This window comes from Thunnus albacares, chromosome 16 (assembly GCF_914725855.1).
Source record: "Thunnus albacares chromosome 16, fThuAlb1.1, whole genome shotgun sequence".
Classification (NCBI taxonomy): domain Eukaryota; kingdom Metazoa; phylum Chordata; class Actinopteri; order Scombriformes; family Scombridae; genus Thunnus; species Thunnus albacares.
The window spans coordinates 18,557,420-18,579,337 of NC_058121.1; the positions used below are offsets into that span (position 1 = coordinate 18,557,420).

Consider the following 21,918-nt stretch of genomic DNA (forward strand, 5'->3'; position numbering starts at 1 on the left):
GACGGAAGCTTAGCGGCATTTCCGGTTACTGTGGGCGGGGCATACCCGATTCAAAAGCCAATCGCTGCGCCCAATTCACCAACCGCCCTAGAATATGAGAAGCTGATTGGCTTATTCCATAAACACACACTGGAATCGATTTTGACATTTGCCTTCTTCGGGAAGTTTTGTGTGGAAAAAATGTTGAGAAGTTGAGTTAACAATGCCCGACAGTTCCTGCTAACAGACTTTTCTTTTTTTTCTTTTCATAACAACTTTAATAACTGGACCAAAATGCGTTTCTGTGAGTGAAGGAAACACTTATTAACACCTAGTGCCAGGTAACAGTTTCCATGGCAACATGCGTACAGGCAACATGGAGTTCCTACAGTGGAGTTGTCATGATGTTGCAAGATGGATTGAGTCTATAGGATTTCCACAATACACAGTAGGTTAACATTTACCTGACTAAACAGAGATAACACTGACTGAGTGTCTGTCAGCCGCTATGATGATATTTCACTTCACAAAATTCTGACCTTATTATTCATATCTGTCGCAGGCATGTTTCATGGAGAACATCATCACTGGAAGAAAGCTCATTTATGTAAATTGTGTCTACATGCCAAGACTGGGAATCACAGATTTTAAAGACATGCAGGTATTAAGAAGAGATTGATGTTATTACAGAGACTTGTTTGCATATGAAAGATGAAAGCTCAAACAATATTCAAGGGAGATTCAACAGGCTCAGTAGCAACAAGATATCCTAATGATGGCACTGCTCTAACTACGTAACACTACTAAATAACACAGTGCTAACATCTGGTTCTGAAGCTAATTTTCTTTATGAGAGCGTCCTAATTTATTTAGAATTTGATAAGTAATTAATCATTTAGGCATCCCAGTTCACCAAATAAAATTAACAAGCATTGCTGGACATCACTCATTTGGGCTCTGGTAATTTGTGAAAAAAAAAACACTAAGTTGACAAACAAGCAATATAAATAATTGTTACTTGCATCAATAATTGTATTCCAAATGTCTCTACGGCAATCTCTGAGGGGACTGTAAGCACCAGAAGACTAGTTGGTGCCAACTCAGTTGCACATCTCATCTGGATCTTGTGCACTCCCCCCTTTGAACAGTGTGACATCCAATTAAAGTTGTGTATCGTACCCGAGAATCGTTGCCAGCAAACACCTCACATCAGCAGTATCACATATATGCTGTTTACAGTTTTTAAAAAAGACAGTTTTTCTTATCTCTCCCTAAAAGTCAGAACTAAATTGGCTAGAAGTGTCTTTATGTATTCAGCTCTGCTTTACTGCAGAAACATCAAACTAAAAAAAGGTCTCTTTTGTGAGTATAAACTGATAATGAAGGATCCTGAGACAGATACAGTAAAGAATTGATTTTGCTCCATTTAGTCAAGACTTGTAGCCCCTAAGTCCTTGATTTGTTTTTTAGGAGCACAACCCTGTAACCCTTTCTTATCATGATGCCGCAATCTCGATGAGATCTCCTTGAAAGCCACTCTCACTCTCTCTCAGAAGGACTAGCTTATTAAATTAATGTTAGATACTGTAAATGTGTACTTTATCAAAGGACTCAACCCCTGCTGTGCGCTCTGCAGGCTATATCTGCTCGTGTGCGTGAGCTGCTGGGGATCACAGAGACCATGTGGAGCCGCAGCGTCGCTGACCCTCCGAGGGACATTGTGGGCCTGTTCTTGGAGCAGAAGAGCCGGACAGGTGAACGGGCGGACAGTCTCACCTACCAGCAGTTCCTGGATGACACATGTCAGTGAGAGCTATAATGAGTCACATCAGTAAAGGAGCACAGTGGAAACCAAGACGTGTCGGTGTCATTTCATATCGCCAGCTGTCAGCTCATAAAGATTAGACACTCACAGTAGGTCACAGGCCTCTCTCACTTCCCACCAGCAAAATGCTCCTACACTGTTGTTGTTGTTGTTGTGGATGGTAGAAATCAGTTATTCTGCTATAGGATTTTGTGCAGATTGCCAACAAATGCTCACTTAGTATGAGAATTACGTCTGAAAAACTCAAACAACAAAAACAAACTGCAGCACTTTAAGTGATAACAGCACATATTCTGACCTTGTTCTAGCACATACACAGTACACACACACACACAATTTGATTAACTGTTTAAAGAGCATCTGCCATTCCAGTTCAGGATGGCACTACAAATGCTTAAACCACTCTGGCTATTCCTATTGATCTCAAATGGATGTGTTGTAACTGGATGAAACTATTGATCCGGAATAGAAATCCTAAGGGTAATTCTCTGGACGATAACGAGCAGTGTGCGTCATTGTTCTTGGGAACAGAGGAAAAACACTGAGTCTGCGAGTATTGCCCTCCAAGAAGACTCCTGCACTGCTGTAATAGACTCATGCACATACACACTACTTTGCCAACTTGCACAAAAGGCCATAGTATCATTGCATCAGATAGTGATGGGTCGAGTGCCAAGCAGACCCACGGGGAGCCAGGGCTTTCACTTTCAGCCAACTCAACACTTTCTTGCCAATAATCTATGTAATACATGCAGGAATATTCAGCTATAGGCTGCTATATTTGGCTTTACAGACTAGATGCTGCACACCAAAAGGTTTTTATCTAAAGGAATGGGTGGATTTTCAATGACAGACTTGTTTATACCTGCATCTCCCTTATGTCTAAATCTGATAAATATATCTGTGCCTTTAAAATTTCATTTAATTTTTTAGAGAATATTATAGGCCTGCTGCATTTTCGTGCAGCAGAGTTGAATCTACATGAATAAATTATGATGCCTGCCTTTGAGATAGGCTGGGAGGCACTGCATCTGTCTATGCACACAAATGGTCTCTGTGCAGCTCGGAGCGCACCGATTACCATTCCGAGCACAGCACCTCTGGTCAGAAATGGAGCCGGGTCGGTGGGTGACAGTAGTCCGGGGGCAGAAGGGGGGGATATATTATGGCAGCAACCTTTCAGTCAATCTGGATTAACTCGCTCTGAGCTCTGCATCGGCAGGGGGAGAAAAAAAAAGCCCGTGAAAGCGATACGCACATCTGGCTGGATTCAGCACAGCACCAGTCACTCACAGCGCTGTAGATATTAAAGCAGCCTGTCGCTACAAAGGCGTTTTCTCTTCTGGAGGTGCATACAGGCAGATGCGCAGTAGAGGCGATCCCGCACAGCTGCAGCCTCAAAGCCACACCGGGACCCCTTCAGGTTTGCGTTTTCCCAGTATGTTTTTTTTACGAAAGGGAAAGCTGATTTACATTTCTCCGATGTGAGAAGATCGGAGAGGAATCGTCCTTTATGGTCATGGATTTCTTGAAGGGCATCGGTGGTTTCGCAGGCCGTCACATGTTGTAGGAGCCAAGACGCGTGTTTCGGGACACCTGAATTATCTCCAAGAGGCAGCGTCGGTCTCATTTTAGGCAAGACACTCAGTATGCTCTCAGCTCTCTTGGGAGGGAATCAGCTCACATCCATCCTCCCTTGACTTGGGTTGATGTTTCATCTGCAAGGTAAATTCAATATTTTACAAGCTGCAATTGCCTCTGAACTCTTCTTTTTTTTTGGGGGGGGGGGGGGGGGGGGGGGGCTGTCTTTCAAGAGGCGCAATATTGACTTGAAGTAGGCTAGTTCTCTCAGGACCCATCTGAATGGGTTCAGATTTTCCCCTGTGACAGGGGGGTTGTGGCTGTAACCCACCAGCCCAGGACCTGTACCGCAAGGTCAAAAAAAAATCTCTATCTCTAAATCTCTAAATATTCAATCAGATAGCAATTTTATTTCAGTATCCACTTGGATGCATTGTGTGCTGTTTTTGTCCCTACAGGTGAAAACGAGAATCATGCCTGATGTGCAGATTATTCAGCCCGCTCTCAGATACGTGCAGGATAAGATGCTTCATTGTGTATTTTATCAGCCCAGAGGATCCAGTGATAGGCTATCTGCTGGTGTAATGTCTCTGTGCTGTGGTTAAACCCTGGCTGATATGCAAATTACACATCAGTCATTAAGGTGTGATAAAGTCTAAATTAGCCTTTGTAACAAAACTGATAATTGGATAAGTGTGTGGGCAGAGGGAACATGTTGCCAAGTGATGGATGAAAGCAGGTGACAAGTGTTTTTGTTTTTTTTGTTTTTTTCAAAGGATGAGGTACAATGGTCTTGTCTTATGTCGAGTGTTAATTGTCACATATCTTATTATTCATGTGTGCCTGAGGCACCATTGTAACTGCTACACCGCTGAAACCAGGCCCACGCCTCATTTTGCTGCTTCTATTTGCTCTTACTGCTATGTTAATGCACTCAATGATGTAGCCTCTATGCTGCTACCTTTCACTGATAGCAGAGAAGTGATATGTGGTTCATGAGCACCACGGCTGTTCTGCAGACCAGCTTCACGATCACTGACCCAAATTTTTTTGCTCAACACAAAATGAGCATTTGTTTTTGCTGAAATGCTTTCATCAAGATTTGAAAAATTGAGATTATTTGACAGTCACATTCACAAACTTGCATGCATGCACACACCTGGTCCACATGATGTGTATGTATGTATGTGTGTGTGCATGCAGACTACTGTGAGAGCAGCTTTTTGATAACACAGCACAATAAGAAGAGAGAAGATTATACATTATTTAGCCATTTTGTTGCTGTGTGAGGTAGAAAGCACAGGATCCTGAGGGTCTTTGAGAGAGGGAAAATAAGTCGATTGATATAGTGATCATGGGTTTCATTTCGGCTGCCCTTATTTCCCCACATTTAGACTCTAACATGAAAAAAGCTCTTGCGATAGAGTATTGTGTTTCACAAAGATAGGAAGGGATTTAACTTTTTCCTGCACTTCCTGTACCTGAAATTTTATCTCAGAATAGGCAGAATTGAAAATCTGCAGACGTGCAAGCCTACACTGTGGAGAATATTCACTTGAGGAAGCCATATTGATATTCAGAGTTGGTGTTCAAGGATTCTGCATTCCTCTTTCCGGAAGAAAATCCCAGGTCAGAAGGCCCTCACATCAGGGGCTCGTCACAGCGGTGCAAGAATTAAGATCCAAAGTCAGTGATCAGCATTTAAATCGTCTCCCGCTTCAGTACAAGACAGCGGTGCCTGAACTACGAGGAGTGTTTGTTTGTTGTTGGACTGATGTTCCACTCATGACATATCCAGCATATCAGCTCTGTATTTCTTCTGATAATGTGTGAAAGAAAACACTTGGAGTTACAAAGGGGAGTTGTAAATGCTGATGAACAGCACTTCTATTGATGCAGTGGGGTCTGCTTAGTATGCTATCCCCCTGGCACACACGCAGATTCAAACACACACACACACACACATACACGCACACACACACACACTTTCTCATACAAGCTTGTCTGACTGAAAAATAATTCAAACTACATCAGAGTTCTCCATCAAGTCATTTAGGTTTTTATTATGTGCAAGACTAGAAAAAGTGGCAATGATTCAGTCACTCCAGATACTGAATCTGATGCAAAATCAGCTGAGTGTAAAATCTCCTTTCTTTTCATGCCATAAATGGTACAATGAGGTTGCTCTTGCCTTTTATCAGAACCTCAATTGTTATCTGAAACTAAATTGTCAGGCCCCTTTTCTCCAGAGAGGACTCTTTGTTCTAAATATTATTAGGTGATCTGAAAACGAGGAACTGATTACATCTCACCCAAAACTGACGTTTTCTATGTTGCCATGGCATCAAGGCTGTCACCCAAGAGCTATTGCATTCTAACATTGGCAGACTCTGTAGGAAAAGGGTGTCACAGCACATACCCACATCCACAAACACAGATGTGTTAGTTAGACGGCCATAACGGCATCAGTGTTTGATCAGGATGTTTGGACTCGGGCTACAACGAGCATTTATCCGACAAAATAAAATTTTCTACGAGCTTAGTCAAAATATGATCCACTTCAGCAGAGGCAGCAGCTCCATTTGGTCTCATAAAGCAAGCAGGCTGAGGACCTGTTTCACTGCTTTGTCGATACCATTTTACCATCATGTTGCAGCATCAGTTTACCTCCTTGACACAACAGAGCTTATTTTTGGCAGCAGCAGCAGTCGTCCGGCCGCTGTTCCCTGAGTAACCCAGGTGAGACACCGCCGAGACGCTGCCATGTGCCATCGTTCCGACCTGCGTGGAGGCATACCAAGCAGACTTCATCTCATTACCTTTTCTCTCGCAGGGCTGCTTTCCCTGATTCTCTGCCCAGACGTGGATTGCAGAGGCTTTCTCACATGAGCTCCAGCATAAGTTAGACCATCTGAAAACATATCCCCCATGACCTCACCAGCCGATTGGCATGCAGTGTGCTGCATAAGGCTTTTCTTGGCGAATGCTGCCCCAGGGAGACCATAGATATCCTCTCCTACAGTATACTGCTGCTGCACATGAATGTCTGTCTCCATAGCTGGGGGTTGTTGTGTAGTGAGCTACCTCTATTAGGCACAAATCCACCCACTGGTGTGCGTGTGTGGGTGTGTGCTGTCAGTCTGTTCTGCTCTCTGAGGGCAAAAAGACCTGCTCAGAGGTAGTAAACGAACATTTGATTGACTAAGAATGAGATTATGGTTAATGCACCAGTAGATTATCTGTTTTGTTGTTTATTTGTGTCCCTCCCAAGTCACCTCACTATAATGAACAGCCCAACTTGTAGGATAATGATTTTCTGGGGGGGGAGGGGGGTGACATTTAAAGATGAAGTGTGTGATTGATGAATGGATAAATTGATTATCTACTTATTTGTTCATGTACCTGATGAGAGCAGCATGTTATGCAAATCTTGGTGGAACACCCATAATTAAATGCAAATTAGGGCGACAGCAACAGATATTTCCTGCCCTGTCTTGGCAGCGAGGGGTTGTCCTTTTGTCCTCGCAGAACGAATTTTGTAGGGATTACCGTTGCAACCATTCTCTTCACGTTTGGCTGAGTTTTCAGCAGCAAAAAAAAGCCCCATCTCCACAGAGTGAATCAATATCACGTCTTCAGCGCTATTCGAGTCTGGAAGTAGCAGGTCCTCTCCGCCTCATTGCACATCCAGAGGCCATGCCACTCACAGTCAGAGCAGAAGGTGGTTGGAACACCAACATGAACACACACACACTTGCGTACACCTTAGTTTTTGTACACTCATACGCATAGACGTAGATATCACACTTTCCACATGCAGTGCATACTTGGGAATCACCACACATAGCTTTGCAGCACTGCTTGACACTGAAGTCATCTGCCACCTTTAAGGAGAGTCATGATTTAATACTGAGTTTCTCACCAGTTCAGATCCCTGAACTGGGCAAATTATCCCTTGTAAAAACAGGGCGGGAAAGACATTGATTCATTGCTGCCTGATCAGCAGTATTCATGAAAATGTCATACCCAGCGTGCTCCCTCCAATGATATCATCCCTTCCTTTGCTATTATAGCCATTTGAAGGCGACCTCTTTCCTGCCTCCTTGTCAGGCTGTGATACGTTTTACCCAGCTGTCAAATTGCCACCGGGCTCCCTTCACTCCCTGCTCAAGTTAAAAACATGCCCCCACACGGCAGCATGTCACTCCCATCCTGTCTGATGTTTTCTTTGCTCTATGATATTTTCTTCATACTCCGACTGTCAAGGTTATTACACCGTGAGTTCTGTGTCACGGCTCCCGTGCAACAGAGGCTTTTGAAGCATGAAGGTACTCAGTTGGCAGGCTCTTTGCTGAGGCAAGATTTTTATGCACGCTTTCCAAGACTCATTGTCGACAATGGAGGTATTACCAGCAAACCAGAAAGCTATAATCATAAATCAGCCATTCTCTTCAGTGTTTAAAGGTTAGCCTTTGGATTTTTACTACAGTTGTGGGATTGGATCTCTTGTTCACTATGTTTGATTAGATTGGTGTTCCTTTCTGTGTGCTGTAATGGGACACCGGCAGAGGTAAATATTACATGTTAAACCAAAAATGACACTAAGTTTCAGTTCTAAATATAATCACATGAATGTCGCTTTCATTCTGATACATTGTGTGGTGCACTTGCAGAGCTGTGATCTGATCTCCACTTTCTTAGTTTTATGACATGCTATATCCCTGACAAGGTCTCAGGATTCATCAAATGGATCCCTCTTTATCCCCCATCTCAGCTGTGTCATAAGTAAGAGTAGCAGCAGAGAGAACAGAGAGAAAATCAATAGCAAGGCATAGCACATCCTCACAGAGGCACTGGGCCCAATCATCCCTTCCTATTGGCGATATGATCCTGTGAGATATCAGTCTAATTCTGATGAGGCCCTGGACTGTCAGTCTAGACTTTCATCCCTCTGTACACAAACATAAAAGGACTGGCATTATCATATCAAAAAAGTATGATCAGGGGAGCAGGCAGTAAAAAGGAGAACTGTCACAAAAATCACAGATTACAGAGGATGTTTCACTCTCAAGTCTGCAGGTGACTATTTACTTTCATGTCTAATTGCACAGCATTTATTGTTTGTTCAGGCATTGACTTGCTTAGCTTCCTGTGCAGAATTTGGACTTGCTGTGAATCTTGGCTGTGAGCTGGCAAAGATAGTCTTTCAAATCTAGTGGAAAAGCTTCAACTTCAAGGAGCAGAATCCCCAGTTCCACTTTTTAAAGGGGGTTTCTCAGTGCATGTTTGATTACCCTGCTACAAAAATGACAGTTTGATAAAGATTAAACAAATTGCAGTGCTTTTCGTTCTTTAACTGTTTGATGATTATTTTTCTCTTTCTCTTTTTGCCCTGATCTCTTTTAGGTGTATTAACCTGACTGAAAAGCCAAATGGAGTCTCTCCTGGTGTATCTGATGGTCCTCGGCATGGCTGTGAAGGCCCACAAAGTTCAAATTTGTCCCAAACGCTGCGTCTGCCAGGTGCTTAACCCTAACCTGGCAACTCTGTGTGACAAAAAGGGGCTTCTGTTTGTGCCCCCTAACATCGACAGGCACACGGTGGAGATGCGTCTGGGGGATAATTTTGTAACCAGCATAAAACGCAAAGACTTTGCTAACATGACCAAGCTGGTTGACCTGACCCTCTCTCGGAACACCATCGGCTCCATCGCGCCACATGCCTTCAAAGACCTGGAGAACCTACGAGCCCTTCACCTCGACAGCAACCGGCTAACCCGCATCACCAATGACACCTTCAGCGGCATGTCCAAGTTGCACCACCTCATCCTCAACAACAATCAGCTCACCCATATCCACATTGGGGCCTTCAATGACCTGACAGCCCTGGAAGAGCTGGACTTATCCTACAACAACTTGGAAAGTGCCCCGTGGGTGGCCATTCAGAGGATGTCAAATCTCCACACCCTCAATTTGGACCACAACATGCTCAGCTATATCCCAGAGGGCACCTTCTCTGGCCTGCAGAAGCTCAAGAGGCTGGATGTGACCTCCAACAAGCTCCAGAAGCTTCCCCCAGACCCTATTTTCCAAAGAGCCGGGGTCTTGGCCACCTCTGGGATAATGGGGCCTTTGTCGTTCGCGCTGAGCTTCGGAGGGAACCCTCTGAGGTGTAACTGTGAGCTGCTCTGGCTGCGGAGGTTGCGCAGGGAGGATGATCTGGAGACCTGTGCTTCACCGCAACACCTAGCTGGACGCTATTTCTGGACTGTTTCAGAAGAAGAGTTCCTGTGTGAGCCTCCTCTCATCACCAGGCACTCTCAGGTATAACCTCAGAATTGAGCTGTGTACTGTAAGATATAACACTTGCTACAGTTACAGTCTCTGAGCCAGACATCGGATTCTGCCTCAGTAAATCCAAGGTGGCACTTTTTGCTTTCTTTGACTGTCACACCAAATATTAGCTTTGTGAGCGAGAGGAGTCTTACAAGACTTGTGGGACTCATCTGGCCCACTCAGCTAACTGAGTGTTGTAAAATATATAGGATTTACTTAAAATGTAATCAAACTGTGGCCTGTGGAGAGTTTTTCGAGAAGTTCTCTAGCAGGATTTTCAGTTATCATTTTAATAAAGCTGTTTGCAGGTTTATGATGGATCTGTGGCGAAGCTCTTATTACACAGCGAATGCTTACAGTGATTTAGCCCTTGATTCATGCATCCAAACAAAATTATCTGATCAAATCCTTGCCAAATAACTACAGCTATAGCATCTCATTTACATTCAGCAGACCTCTTTTACATAATTGCTGAGAAAATTATCTTTTACTTGGGGTACAGCATATACGCTGCAATGTGCTGTCATTTTGATTATCTTGCCTTCATAATCGTGCTAATTCAATATCATGACAATCATCAATTGCTGATTATATTTACAGGGAATAAAGCAATAAAACACAACATCATCAGTAATGGCATTAATATATCAGTTATTCAGACTAAAGAGATGACTGTCTGCCCAAAGTGTTTTTGGATTCAGTGCTTCATGTAATTAGTGTGCCTGTGTATTTAACATATGCTGAGGTCCTCCCATTAACTGCCCTCGCCTCTCTCTGCCTCAGGAGCTGCGAGCTTTGGAGGGTCAGAGTGTGACTCTGCGCTGCAAGGCGAGGGGTGACCCTGACCCCATCATCCACTGGATCGCCCCTGACGGACGCCTTATGTCCAACTCCTCCAGGGCTGCGGTCCACACTGACGGCACATTGGACATCCTCATCAGCACTGTCAAGGACTCAGGTCTGTTTACACTCAGTGGCTGTGCTTGTGTTGTTGACTGAACAAAATTAGTTGTTTGCTTGTGTGCGCAGAGGCCTATAGGACTGAAGTATTTGTCTACAGCGGCTGATAAAGTTGAGAGCGTGGAAGAGTGTTGGTTCGCACACCAATTAAAGTCACAATGGAGTGAAAAATAACTTTTTCACCTTGATGGCTAAGTTCATTACATGAACATTCTCAGACCTTTAAAGACCCTCTCCAGACACATTTTAGGATTCTGTTTGGAATAATAATATGTGACTGATATGCTTTTTCCACAAAAAACTCCAATTACCTCTTTGTAAACCTTAAAATTACATCTCCTCTTTCAACCTCATTGAAAAGTCCATTCTCAGTGTATGTGCACTGGAGGCTTTAAGTTTCCACATCACACTGGTGTAAGTTGCATACTGGACCATGATTAGCTTCCAAACTAGTTGTGATGTCACAAATCATAATGGTAGGTCCACCACACAAACTCTGCAACTTCATTGTGCTTTTACACTTGGGATGTATATAACATGTTAATTAGTGAGCTTTAGTAGTTCTGGTGGATATTGTTACCTTTGGAGCCATGCTAGCTGTTTCCCCCTGTTTCTAGTCTTTGTGCTAAGCTAAGCTAACCGACTTCTGGCTGAACAGACAAATATCATCTCTCCTAACTCTTGGCAAAAAAAGAAGATAAACATTTCCAAAGATGTCGAACTATTCTTTTAAATGAATATATATGTTATGTTTTTATTGCAACTTTACTTGTGTTATTCTTTCCTGACTAGATCCTTGTTTGTGTTGTATTAACTCTCATGTGTATGTCGCCTCGGATAAAAGCATCTGCCAAATGAAACATTGTACAATGTATGTGTGGCCTGCAGTACTTATCTGTAATAATAGATATCAGTGAGAGCGATAATCCAATCAGTTTATGTTCCAGGTTCCTTCACCTGTGTGGCCTCCAACCCGGCCGGCGAAGCTCAGCAGACCGTAGATCTGGTCATTGCTAAACTCCCTCATATCACCAACAACACAATCGCAGAGCAGGAGCCTGACCCTGGATCATCAGATATCGCCACAGTGACCAAGACGGGGGCGGAGGCAGTAGGGGTGCCTCTGGGGAACGCGAAGACGAGCCAGGAGAAGAAAGTAGTAATTGCCGAGGCCACGTCCACCTCTGCCCTAGTCAAGTTTAACTTTCAGAGGAGTATTCCAGGAATCCGCATGTTCCAGATCCAATACAATGGGAGCTATGATGATTCACTGGTATACAGGTGAGGAGAAGTACTTGCCAAAATACATAATTTGATCTAGTTAACAAACCTTAGAGAGGACATGATATGCTTTTTCTGGTTTTCTGTTATTTATATACTGCTATGATATCAGATGTTAAACATGGTCAAAGACCCAAAACGTGGGGTTAACATATGTAGAAATGCCACCTACAAGTGGCTTCTGACATCAGCTTGTGGTGCATGCAAATAAACGTCCATCTGTGCTGTAGCCTTGGTTACTGAGTTTATTCCATATGTTGTTTGCGTTGTCCACTTCAAATCAGATTTCAGCTCCAACGTGTATGGATGTATTTGAAAAGTTCATATTAAAAAAGTAGTGAAGTCCTACTACTATAGTTTGTTTCATGGTTATTTGACGTAGCCTCCCGAGCGGCTGGAAGTCGTGTGATGCAGCCTCTGGAAGCTAACAAATCAGAACAGAGTAGACTCCTCGGGTGGAGGGCCTTTAAGGGAAATTCCAGCATTTTTCAATCTGAACCTTATTTTCCCATCATTATGGGTGACTAATGTGGACAACAATTTTTGGAATTGGTCCAGTATTGAGTGAGATCGCTTCAGCCAGCAACTGAGAAACGAGCTGCAATGTAATCCTTGGGGGCAATCGAGCCCATCAAAGTACGTCCACTGAAAGTGCTTGTTCTTGCCACTGACGAGCTCAGATTGTTATTATAAGTGTTTGACAACGAAAGTAAACTAGGGGTGTTATGGTACATGGATTTGTCCCGAATGGTCACGGTATGGACGTTACGGTTCGGTGCATGCAGTCATACAAAGAATACGCTCTGTTACTGTCTGTCAAAATAGTTAAATAATCCACTTAGTCTGACATGTGGAACAATAATTGTAGAGCATGAGTTCTTCCTGGAATGTTTTGGCAGTGCACTACTTAGCTGTAGCATGGATGTATGCTAGCCGGCTTAGCCAAGTTAGCCTGGTTACCCTGACACTGACCAAGTGCAACACTATTATTAAAATATGCTCTGTTATCTCAGCAGTGAAACGATAATATGTCTCCCCCGCTGTAACAACCAGTTCTGAGAGAGCAAAATGTAGTTTAAAAAGTATTGCAGTAAAAGTAGTGGTTTGGCCCCTCTGACTGACTGAAAATTAGACCATAAATCAGCATTAAACAGCTGTCAGCAGGTGTCTTGACTCCTTGCAAGAAACAGAAAGTTTGTTTTCTTTTTCCACTGCGGCAACTAAACTGTTTCAGTAATAGTTTTGGCCAATGAGCCATTCCATCCTGCTGTACTGAAATCGTACAAACCATGACCCCAAAACCGAGGTACATATCAAACCTTGAATTTTGTGTACTGTTACACCCCTAAAGTAAACACAGGAACTAGCTGCCTGTAGCAGCATCATGGCTAACTGCATAGGAAACTGCATCTGGGGAAGTTTGCCGGCCAACTGAACCACTCACATATTCATCCGCGTACACCAGTTTGTTTACATGTATAAGGCTGACTGTCATCGTGGTTAGACTGTAAGGAAACTAAAAAAACTAAGCGCAATGACAGATTATCCCATGGACTATAATGAGGATGACTGTGAGTCACTTCAGTTTGACTGGCCAACTGTATTTCTTTGATCAGTAGTTGAGTACACAGAGAGGAGATAAAACAAATGAAAAATGAATAATGGAGACAGAAAGGCAACAGGACTGTCAGGAAAGTCAACATACAGTAACAGTTACCTCAGAGAAACTGCTGGTGTTCCTGTGGTCACTGCTCTCCTAATGAGTGAAGAGGAAAACCTTTTCTGCAGAATGGGACCTGTTGCTGCCAGACTTGGAAAATCTAGAAGTGTCCATTGATGAGTGTAATCACAACTGTGTAACTACTACACATGGATTTACAGCGTTTATCAGCAATGTCATCCTGGACACTGTTTCACCTCCACAGAATCAACTGGATGAAAAGAGCAAGGCCAGTTAGACCAAATGCTCAGCTTAGAAGAAAATACGATTACTAACTAACTGTGTCAGGAATTACAATATGTAAATCTCTATCGTCCAGCAGTAATCCATGAAAACTGCACAGTGTGGATCTTGTCACTTTATCTTTGCAATTTGGAAACTTGCAGACATGAACCATTTTACTTCATTTCCTAAGTTACTACTTCTCTAGCAAGAACAAATGCTGAGCTATCCACAGCCTCAGACGTAAACAAACTGACATGTGAACTGCTCTGGATGTAGTTCCCTATGCAGTTAGCAATAATGCTGCTACAGACGGCTAGTTCCTGTGTTTACTTTCATTGTCAGACACTGACTAATAACAATCTGAGCCTGTCAGTGGCAAAAATTTTTAGCATAGGTACTTTGACCGGGCACTGTTGCACCCAAGGATTACAATGCAGCCCATTTTGTGGCTGCTGGCTGAAGTGATCTTGCTCAACACTGGACAATTCCAAAAATATTTGTCCACATTAGTCATTCAGACCAAAAATGATGGGAAAATAAGGTCCAGGTTGAAAAATACCGGAATTTCCCTTTAAAGAGACAGGAACTAAAACAACCTGTTTCAGACAGAGGCTGAACTGAGGGGCTGTGTAAAGGATCAGTATAAGATAAATAAGGAGTTTTTCGAACTAATAATCATGCAAAGATATTCGAGTGAAGCCCCAGATTAAAAATATAGACCTGAAAATGTGCATAATATGGCCCCTTTAAATCTGAATATGTATGCAAATAAACCAAAGCTAATTGGAACGATATTAAAAATCCCATGACCCTTGTTTTACCTTTATAGTCTAATTTGAATTTTTAAATCCCCTTGGATATTTAGTTATTAAGAACTGGACCTGATTGTCAACATGATTATTTGCGGTGTGCAGACTAATGCACTGTATCTGACTTCTTATTCTTCGATTCATAATCCCCCCTCGTCTCAGTGTATCACTTACTACGTGCAAAATCCTGATAATGCTTAATCAACAAAATCAAAACAGAATGTCAGCACTAAGCTGTGGACAGATAGCAAGATGAAAGAGTAGTCAGCCAGTATTTTACAAAAAGCATCAGAGGCATGCCCATCTGAGAAACTGGCATACACAGAATTCTTTCATCTCTACCCTCTTACACTCCATGTTTTGTGCTAATCACTGTGATGTGATAGCATCTCGCACAGGCTCCTTTTTTCCGAATGAACTTCGAAGTCACCAACACATATGGTGTTCAGCAGCAGCTACGGAAAGCAGGGGGCACATTAGAGAGTCGTGCCTGTAATCCTGATGTTATGAACAAACTGAGGCATCCCCAGCTACTTAAAGCAACCTTTTATCAGTAATGATGCTGGAGAGAACAAATCAAATGCCACAAAAGATTATGCCTAGACAGATCTTAAATAGCCCCCTGAGAGATAAATGATTGTCATTTCATTTTATCCCTACAAAACAATAAGACGGATAATCTGATTTGCTTCTGTCTCCTTTCAATTTAACCCTCCCTAATCTATGTCAGAACTCACAACAAAGCTTTTCTTTTTACAGAATGATACCCCCGACCAGTAAGAACATCCTGGTAAACAATCTGGCGGCTGGTACACAATATGATCTGTGTGTTCTGGCCATCTACGATGACCAGGTGACATCACTGACGGCCACCAGGGTGATCGGTTGTATCCACTTCACCACCGAGCCACAGTACCTGAGGTGCCATTTCATGCAGTCCCAGTTTCTTGGCGGCACCATTGTGGTTATCATTGGAGGCATTATTGTGGCCTCAGTGCTTGCTTTTATCATCTTCCTTATTGTGCGCTACCGGGTGTGTAACCAAGGAGATGTAGATAAGGTCAGTTTGGCATGATTCCTTCTGTTTGCTCTTTTTCTGTTCATTATTTTTGTTAATATTGAAACAGGGGTGTCTAATAAAACTGCTTTCATTCCTCTCTCTCTCTTCACATACATGTCTCCTGTCTCCTCTGCTGTCAGGCTCTGGAGATGGGGGATATTCGGTCACTGAGCAGTGATGGACAGCTGCAGGGCTGTGGGATTCCTAAGTCTCTCTCCAAGCAGGTCCTGCGTCCAGAGAAGAATGACAAGGACTGCCTCAGAGTGTCCCTGCCACCCCCAGAGCCAGCCAAGCAGCGACCGCCAGTTGTGGTAGCCACCACCAAACCCTCTGTCCCTGACTGCACTGTGTCTACCTCTGCTGCCAGCCACAGCTGGCACCCAGCTTCCCCAGGTGCTCCGAGGCCCAAACGTTCCAGTGCTCCCCCAAAACCCTCAGAGGCCCGTCGAGCTGAAGCTCAGGCAGATGTTGAGCTCGATAACATGAATCGGAATAACTCCTCGGAGGTTAAAATAGCCTCCGCAGTCGCTCTGGCTGTACCCGGGCAGCCCACCAAATGGACTGCGGTTCCCAGGGGTCCACGGCCCCACCAGGCCCCTCGACAATACATGACTGTGCCTGCAGGGGGTGTAAGGGTTAACCGCAGGCACTCCCTTAACCCAGACTCATATAGTGAGCGCTGCTATGTGGCCTACCCCAAAACTGGGGCCAGTCTGCGCTCCAAGCGGAGCCTCTCGATGAGCGGAGAGCTGCCGCAGCTCAAGAGCACAACAAACATTCACCGGGCCAGGGACAAGCTCTCCAGGTCTGAGTGGCTTCTGGAGAGCACTTTATGATTTGGAGTTTATGACCTGCGTTCTCTTGTTTTCTTGAATTGGATTTGTGGCCCGTTGTGGAACAGACAGGGATTTTATGCCTTGTTTTGAGCTTTTGTGCTCTCCATTGAGAGACCTGTAAGCTTCCCTCATATATGTGGGGGTAAGGCGGACATACAGGGTTATGGGAAATGTTTCACATTTGTTTTCTACCTTATAACCTATCAAAGTCTTCTTTATAACGACGTTTGATCAAAGTTTGATGAAAGGCACAACGATGTATAAAACAACTTCATGTACAAAAATGTTTAGTTGTGTGAGATGCTGTATATCTCAAGACAAAAATAAGTGTTCATGTGGTATTGAATGCAGTAACCTGGACATACTGTATTATAACAAAGAACGAAACGCACAGGAGGTGGGTTTATTATACTCGCAGTCTCATTGCCTGTTACTTAAAGTGATACAATCTCTGTAGACTTTGAACATGATTCTTGTCTCCAGCTCTACAGACAGATGGTGACATGTCTTAATTACCTTGGTGGTGGTTTGGGGAGATTACGAATGTGCTTTACATCCCAGAGGTGCTGGAACAGAATGTAGTAGACAGCGCTCCATCTTTTCATCCCGTCACTCCCAGACACAGCACAATGCAGCATTTTGTGGCACAAGTCGACTCAGCCTAATACTGCCCTCCGGTTTGAATCGATACATTTTTAACACATAATTACATAAAGACTCAACTCTGATAGGATTCCTGTCATGACTGATTTCGACGGCGATTGAACCAACACCAACAGCATGACAGGTGCAGGAAGTAATGTGATATTACATGTGGATGAGGATCCAAAGGAATGAGACATGGTTAATTTCCATATTTTTTACTTACTGACGTTTTCATGACACGCCAATGACAACCATTGTAAATGAACTTGTCGATGTAAGAGAAATGATAATCACAAGTATGGAAGGACGTCAGCTCTTGATTTTGCTGTTGTTTCTGTTTGATGTTTACCAGTATAAATAAACCAGTGACAAAAGGGACATTTTTATCTCATTTTCAGCTTGACTTGTGAATTACCAACTTATCCAAAACATCAGCAAGATAGAGCAGCTTTCTCTTTCTGTGCTGTAAAGAACAAAACAATAGATGCATCCCATGGTTCAGCAAACTCCACCAGCCAAAGCGGTAATGAATTTGGGGTTTCAGTAGTCTTGCAGCAACATAATTCCCCTTTCTCTGTGTGAGTAGTGGACCTCTGACAGATCCCTGCCCTGAGCCCTTGTGTTTGTACAAAGAGGGGAGGGAAGCAGATGATGAAAAGAGGCCATGCTAGTCACCGGGGATGCCTCTCGCCTGCACATCTACGCGCTCGCATGACAGCACTGTGCCCGCGCCCTCAGATGGGAGCTACAGCAGAAACCTGCCACAGGAGAGGTTAAACACAACCTTTGCAATAGGAACCTGGGCGCACCTAATTCTACAATTACAGTCATGTCTCCTATTGCAGGACTGACATAATATGCATTATCCGCTGGAATACAACCTCTTATTCACTGCATATTTTGGTGGTCAGGTGCTGCCTGATTGATTTTTATATACATGCCTCTCTCAGCATTAAACCTCAAGGGATACGGCTTATTAGGAATACAGAGTTAAGGAGGGGAACACAGAGTTAATCTGTTAAGATTAGCTGCACATACAGTATGCAAGACATAAATTAATTGCTGTCACCCAATTCAAGCGCTTTTATTCATTATTTCTAGCTCTCATTATGGGTGATTAAAATGCTGAGGAGCTTGGCCTGAACCTTGGTTCAGTCTTTGGCAAGTGTATGTTAATAATAGATGCATTTCTGGGGAGAGAGACAGAGAAAGAGAGGAGGAGAGGAGGCGAAGCAGAGAGGGGTAGATGGAAGGTTTTGTGAAACAAATACAGAGAGGAGGGTGGGAGGCAGAGAGGCAGGGGTGAGGACGAAGAAATAGAGAGGGAGCGAGAGGGGCAGGGAAGAAAGCGGGACAGCTCAGAGAGAGAGAAGAGAAGAGGGGGAAGAGAGAAGTGAGAAAGAGGGTGCAGGGAGCGGAGAGTAAGAAGGAATGTAGAGTGGAACAGAACGGGGAATGCAGGAGACAGAGAAAAGAGCACCCTTTGTAAGCCAGCCATGCAGCCTCTGGCTCTTCAGTATTCAGTGCACCTTCACAAAGGGGGCGAGGGGAGAAGGGGGAGGGGGGGCAGTGGTGGGGTGAGTGGGTGATAGACCTCGGCTGGAGGTCTGGCAACAAGCAGAGTGGAGTGAGCCCTGCGGCCAGATCAGAACCACACGCTCCCCTTCACAACACCACATGAGCCTGACCCGCTTTCGAAACCCTTATAATGTGTTTCCTGGTCCTTGTCTAGTCTTCCTCTTACACCCCCCCATCCCCCACCCCCCCCACCCCCCTCCAGCACCACCCCTCCTCTCTTGTGTACTGCCTTGCATCATGCTGACTCACTCCTCTCAACTGCAAGTGACTCGCCGTGCTCCTAAACAACCCTCCGAACCTCCAACACCCCACAACCACCCACCCACTGGCCTGCTTGAGAAGTGAACATGCCAATCTCTGTGATTCTGAGTCTGACCTGCCTTCTACAAACAGACTGGCCAATCCCTCCTCCATCTGGGCTGATTTGATATGCTGTTCAAATGCCATCAAGTCAGAAACAACCCCCCCCCCCCCCCCTCACCCCCCACCTTCTCAATAGTAGCTTCAATGTTCTGTCAATTAAATTCATTTTCTGCTGTCACTGCTAATGGGCTTTTCATTCCTTCGTGTGAGTTTCAGTTGGTTCTGACAGGATGAGTCTCTTTATGGAGCACTTTAAACAACATCGTCTGTGATGCCACAATTGCCTGCTTTTAATGACAATCATGATGTGGGGAAAATCACATCGGGGCATTGATGTGTCCAATTTGTGGTCAATTGTCTTATTTAAAGAGATCATTGGGCCTAATTCAGCCTATTAGAATCACAGTTAGAGAGGAGTAATAGGAACGTTTAGTTGAAGACGACTGAGGTCCTTCAACAAGTGTGTTAGCACCTTTCGCTCTCCATGCTGCAACTCGGTGTTTCATTATCTTCACACAGCAGGCAGCCTTAGTCTGACTCACACGTGAGACTGTTGTTTCCCCGGCAAGTATTATCCATGAGAGTACATGTAGAGAAAGCCTGGGGCCAAATAGCGAGTGCGACCAAAACACCGGTGTTATCCCTCTCAGGGGGGGAGCACACAGAGGGGGAGGTGTTGCAGTGTAAAATATGCACAGGCAATTCCAAAGAGTATGCATTATTGAGAGGAGTAAATGGGTGCGGGATGAACATCATGGCTCATTAATAGTGAATGTGATTACTGTTTCTGGGAAAACAGCAGTCTTGGCTTGGGGGAAATAATTGAAATGGTCAAATCTAAACTAAAGACTTCCTTGTTTACTCAGCACCAACTGTTACTGTCTAGTCAAAGTCACGATAAGCTTATGAAAGCTGATAACTTAGTCTGCCAAGTGTCCTGTTAGGGTGTTAATGGCTCATACTGAAAAACTACTTTCCCCCCCCCTCTTGACCAGTGTTCGACTTTGCCGGTTCAAGGAGTTTGGAAAACGGCATCATCCATATTTTATGATCTCAGCATTTGAGTCAACTTTGCTTCAATTACCAACAGGATTTTTGACAAAGCCGAGGGAGAAAATGAGTGAGCATTTTTATAATCCCATTAGAGAGTGGAGGAGTCTGCTGAGTGAAGGTCACACACCGGGGGTGCTGACTGGATGACTTCCACTGTTTGACACACAGACTTACTAAGTGACACAGCATCATCCCACAGCACAGACTCCAGATTTGGTTTGACGTGAACCCAGATTATTGTCTTGCCCCCCTGAGGGGTTCCCACGCTGAACGAACAGATGCTTCCTCCTCTTCCTCTCCTCTCCCGCTGCCTCCTCTCTTTCGGTTACATATGCTCCAGGGTGATGGACGACAAAGAGGCTGGCTGCAGTTTACACCAGACATACCAGGCACCATTAGGAACCATTTTCTGCCCATTTGCCTGATAGCTGCTATCGCTTATAGAAGTGATTTGCTCTCTGTCTCTCCGCCAAGCGTCCCCAATGATGGATCTCTCATTGATTTGCCAGTCTTGGAGATCACTAAGACAAGAATGCAGCAACAGCGTGTGATGTGCCAGTCAGCTCCAACTATCTATCAGCTGATGGTGAAGGGGGGACAGTTTAAGCCTCTTTAAGGATCCCATTCACAGTGACTTTCTAAAAGTGCTTATGCTAATCTTGTTATCGCTTCAGGCTTCTGGTAATGGAGGATAGGAAGCTGTTCGGAGGTCGTGGGCCACATTATTTTGCTCACCCATCACAGAGACACCAAGTGGTCCCAAACTATAACATGTTACTGCATGCATGCCTGCACTGGCCACTGTTGAATAACTTTTTTTTTTACATCCACACACAGAAATCTGCATGGCTGTAGGGCTTCCACAACCAGTTTACACTAGGATTATGAATTGACTGTGTTTCTGTGTACTAATCTTATTTATTGCTCAGAGTGATCTCATCTTAGTGTGCTTGTTAAGTTGAGATATCAAACCATGGTGTCAAATTTAACATGAATTTTACACTAATTGGGTGTATAAAGCGTACACGCAAAAACACATGGGGATATAGGCAGTCAAAATAAGACTGCAGTGGCCCCACAGCTATTGTTTGATCGATTGTCATCCGCTGCAGCTGATGGGACAGAGCTACTGCTGGTAAAATTGAAAATGTCAGGTAGCTCTTCATAAACAAGGCTTTAAAGGTCTTTTGATCTAACTGTGACCACGTGTGCAATGTAGAACCTGCAGGCCCATCACATCTCTGCGCAGCCGTACAATCAGTGATTTGAAATGTAGATGCAGTGGCTATGCTCTTTTGAAGAGCGTTCACCTTTAGTGACCGGGTGGAGTGGAGCGGGGACGTGATGAGGATCCTGAGATGAAGCATTAATCAAATAAAGGTCGATTTATGATTGACGTCTGGTGGCTGATGGGAGAGAGAAAGATGAAGGGATGGGGAGACTGGTGTAATGAGAGCAACTGTACTGGCCTCAGCACCCCCTTCACACAATTTGGACCGTCCAAATTACAGCAAAAAGAAAAAGAAAAATCTGCCACAAAACTGATGTTAACTTTAATTCTTTTTGACACTGTGCAGACACAACCAAGTGGCAGATTATCTGGGTGATCATGAGCGAAGTAAAACTCAACACTCTTAGACCAATATATCTAATATCTAATATATAATA

At 44.0% G+C, this 21,918-nt stretch overlaps 1 protein-coding gene across 2 annotated transcripts; it reads left to right on the forward strand.

Annotated features, from left to right (window-relative positions):
• The first annotated feature begins 82 nt into the window (after window positions 1–82).
• On the forward strand, window positions 83–17,623 carry lrfn5b (leucine rich repeat and fibronectin type III domain containing 5b). 2 transcript variants are annotated; one of them, XM_044329938.1, is made up of 8 exons: window positions 83–427; window positions 542–640; window positions 1,616–1,893; window positions 8,792–9,708; window positions 10,504–10,678; window positions 11,628–11,961; window positions 15,475–15,775; window positions 15,916–17,623. In XM_044329938.1, exons 4-8 carry the CDS (start codon window positions 8,818–8,820, stop codon window positions 16,609–16,611), a joined length of 2,397 nt encoding a protein of 798 aa, XP_044185873.1. In that variant the 5' UTR covers window positions 83–427; window positions 542–640; window positions 1,616–1,893; window positions 8,792–8,817; the 3' UTR covers window positions 16,612–17,623. The 2 variants fall into 2 exon arrangements, with proteins under 2 accessions (XP_044185873.1, XP_044185874.1); XM_044329939.1 differs by lacking the exons at window positions 83–427; window positions 542–640; window positions 1,616–1,893 and adding an exon at window positions 3,109–3,529.
• The last annotated feature ends 4,295 nt before the right edge of the window (window positions 17,624–21,918 follow it).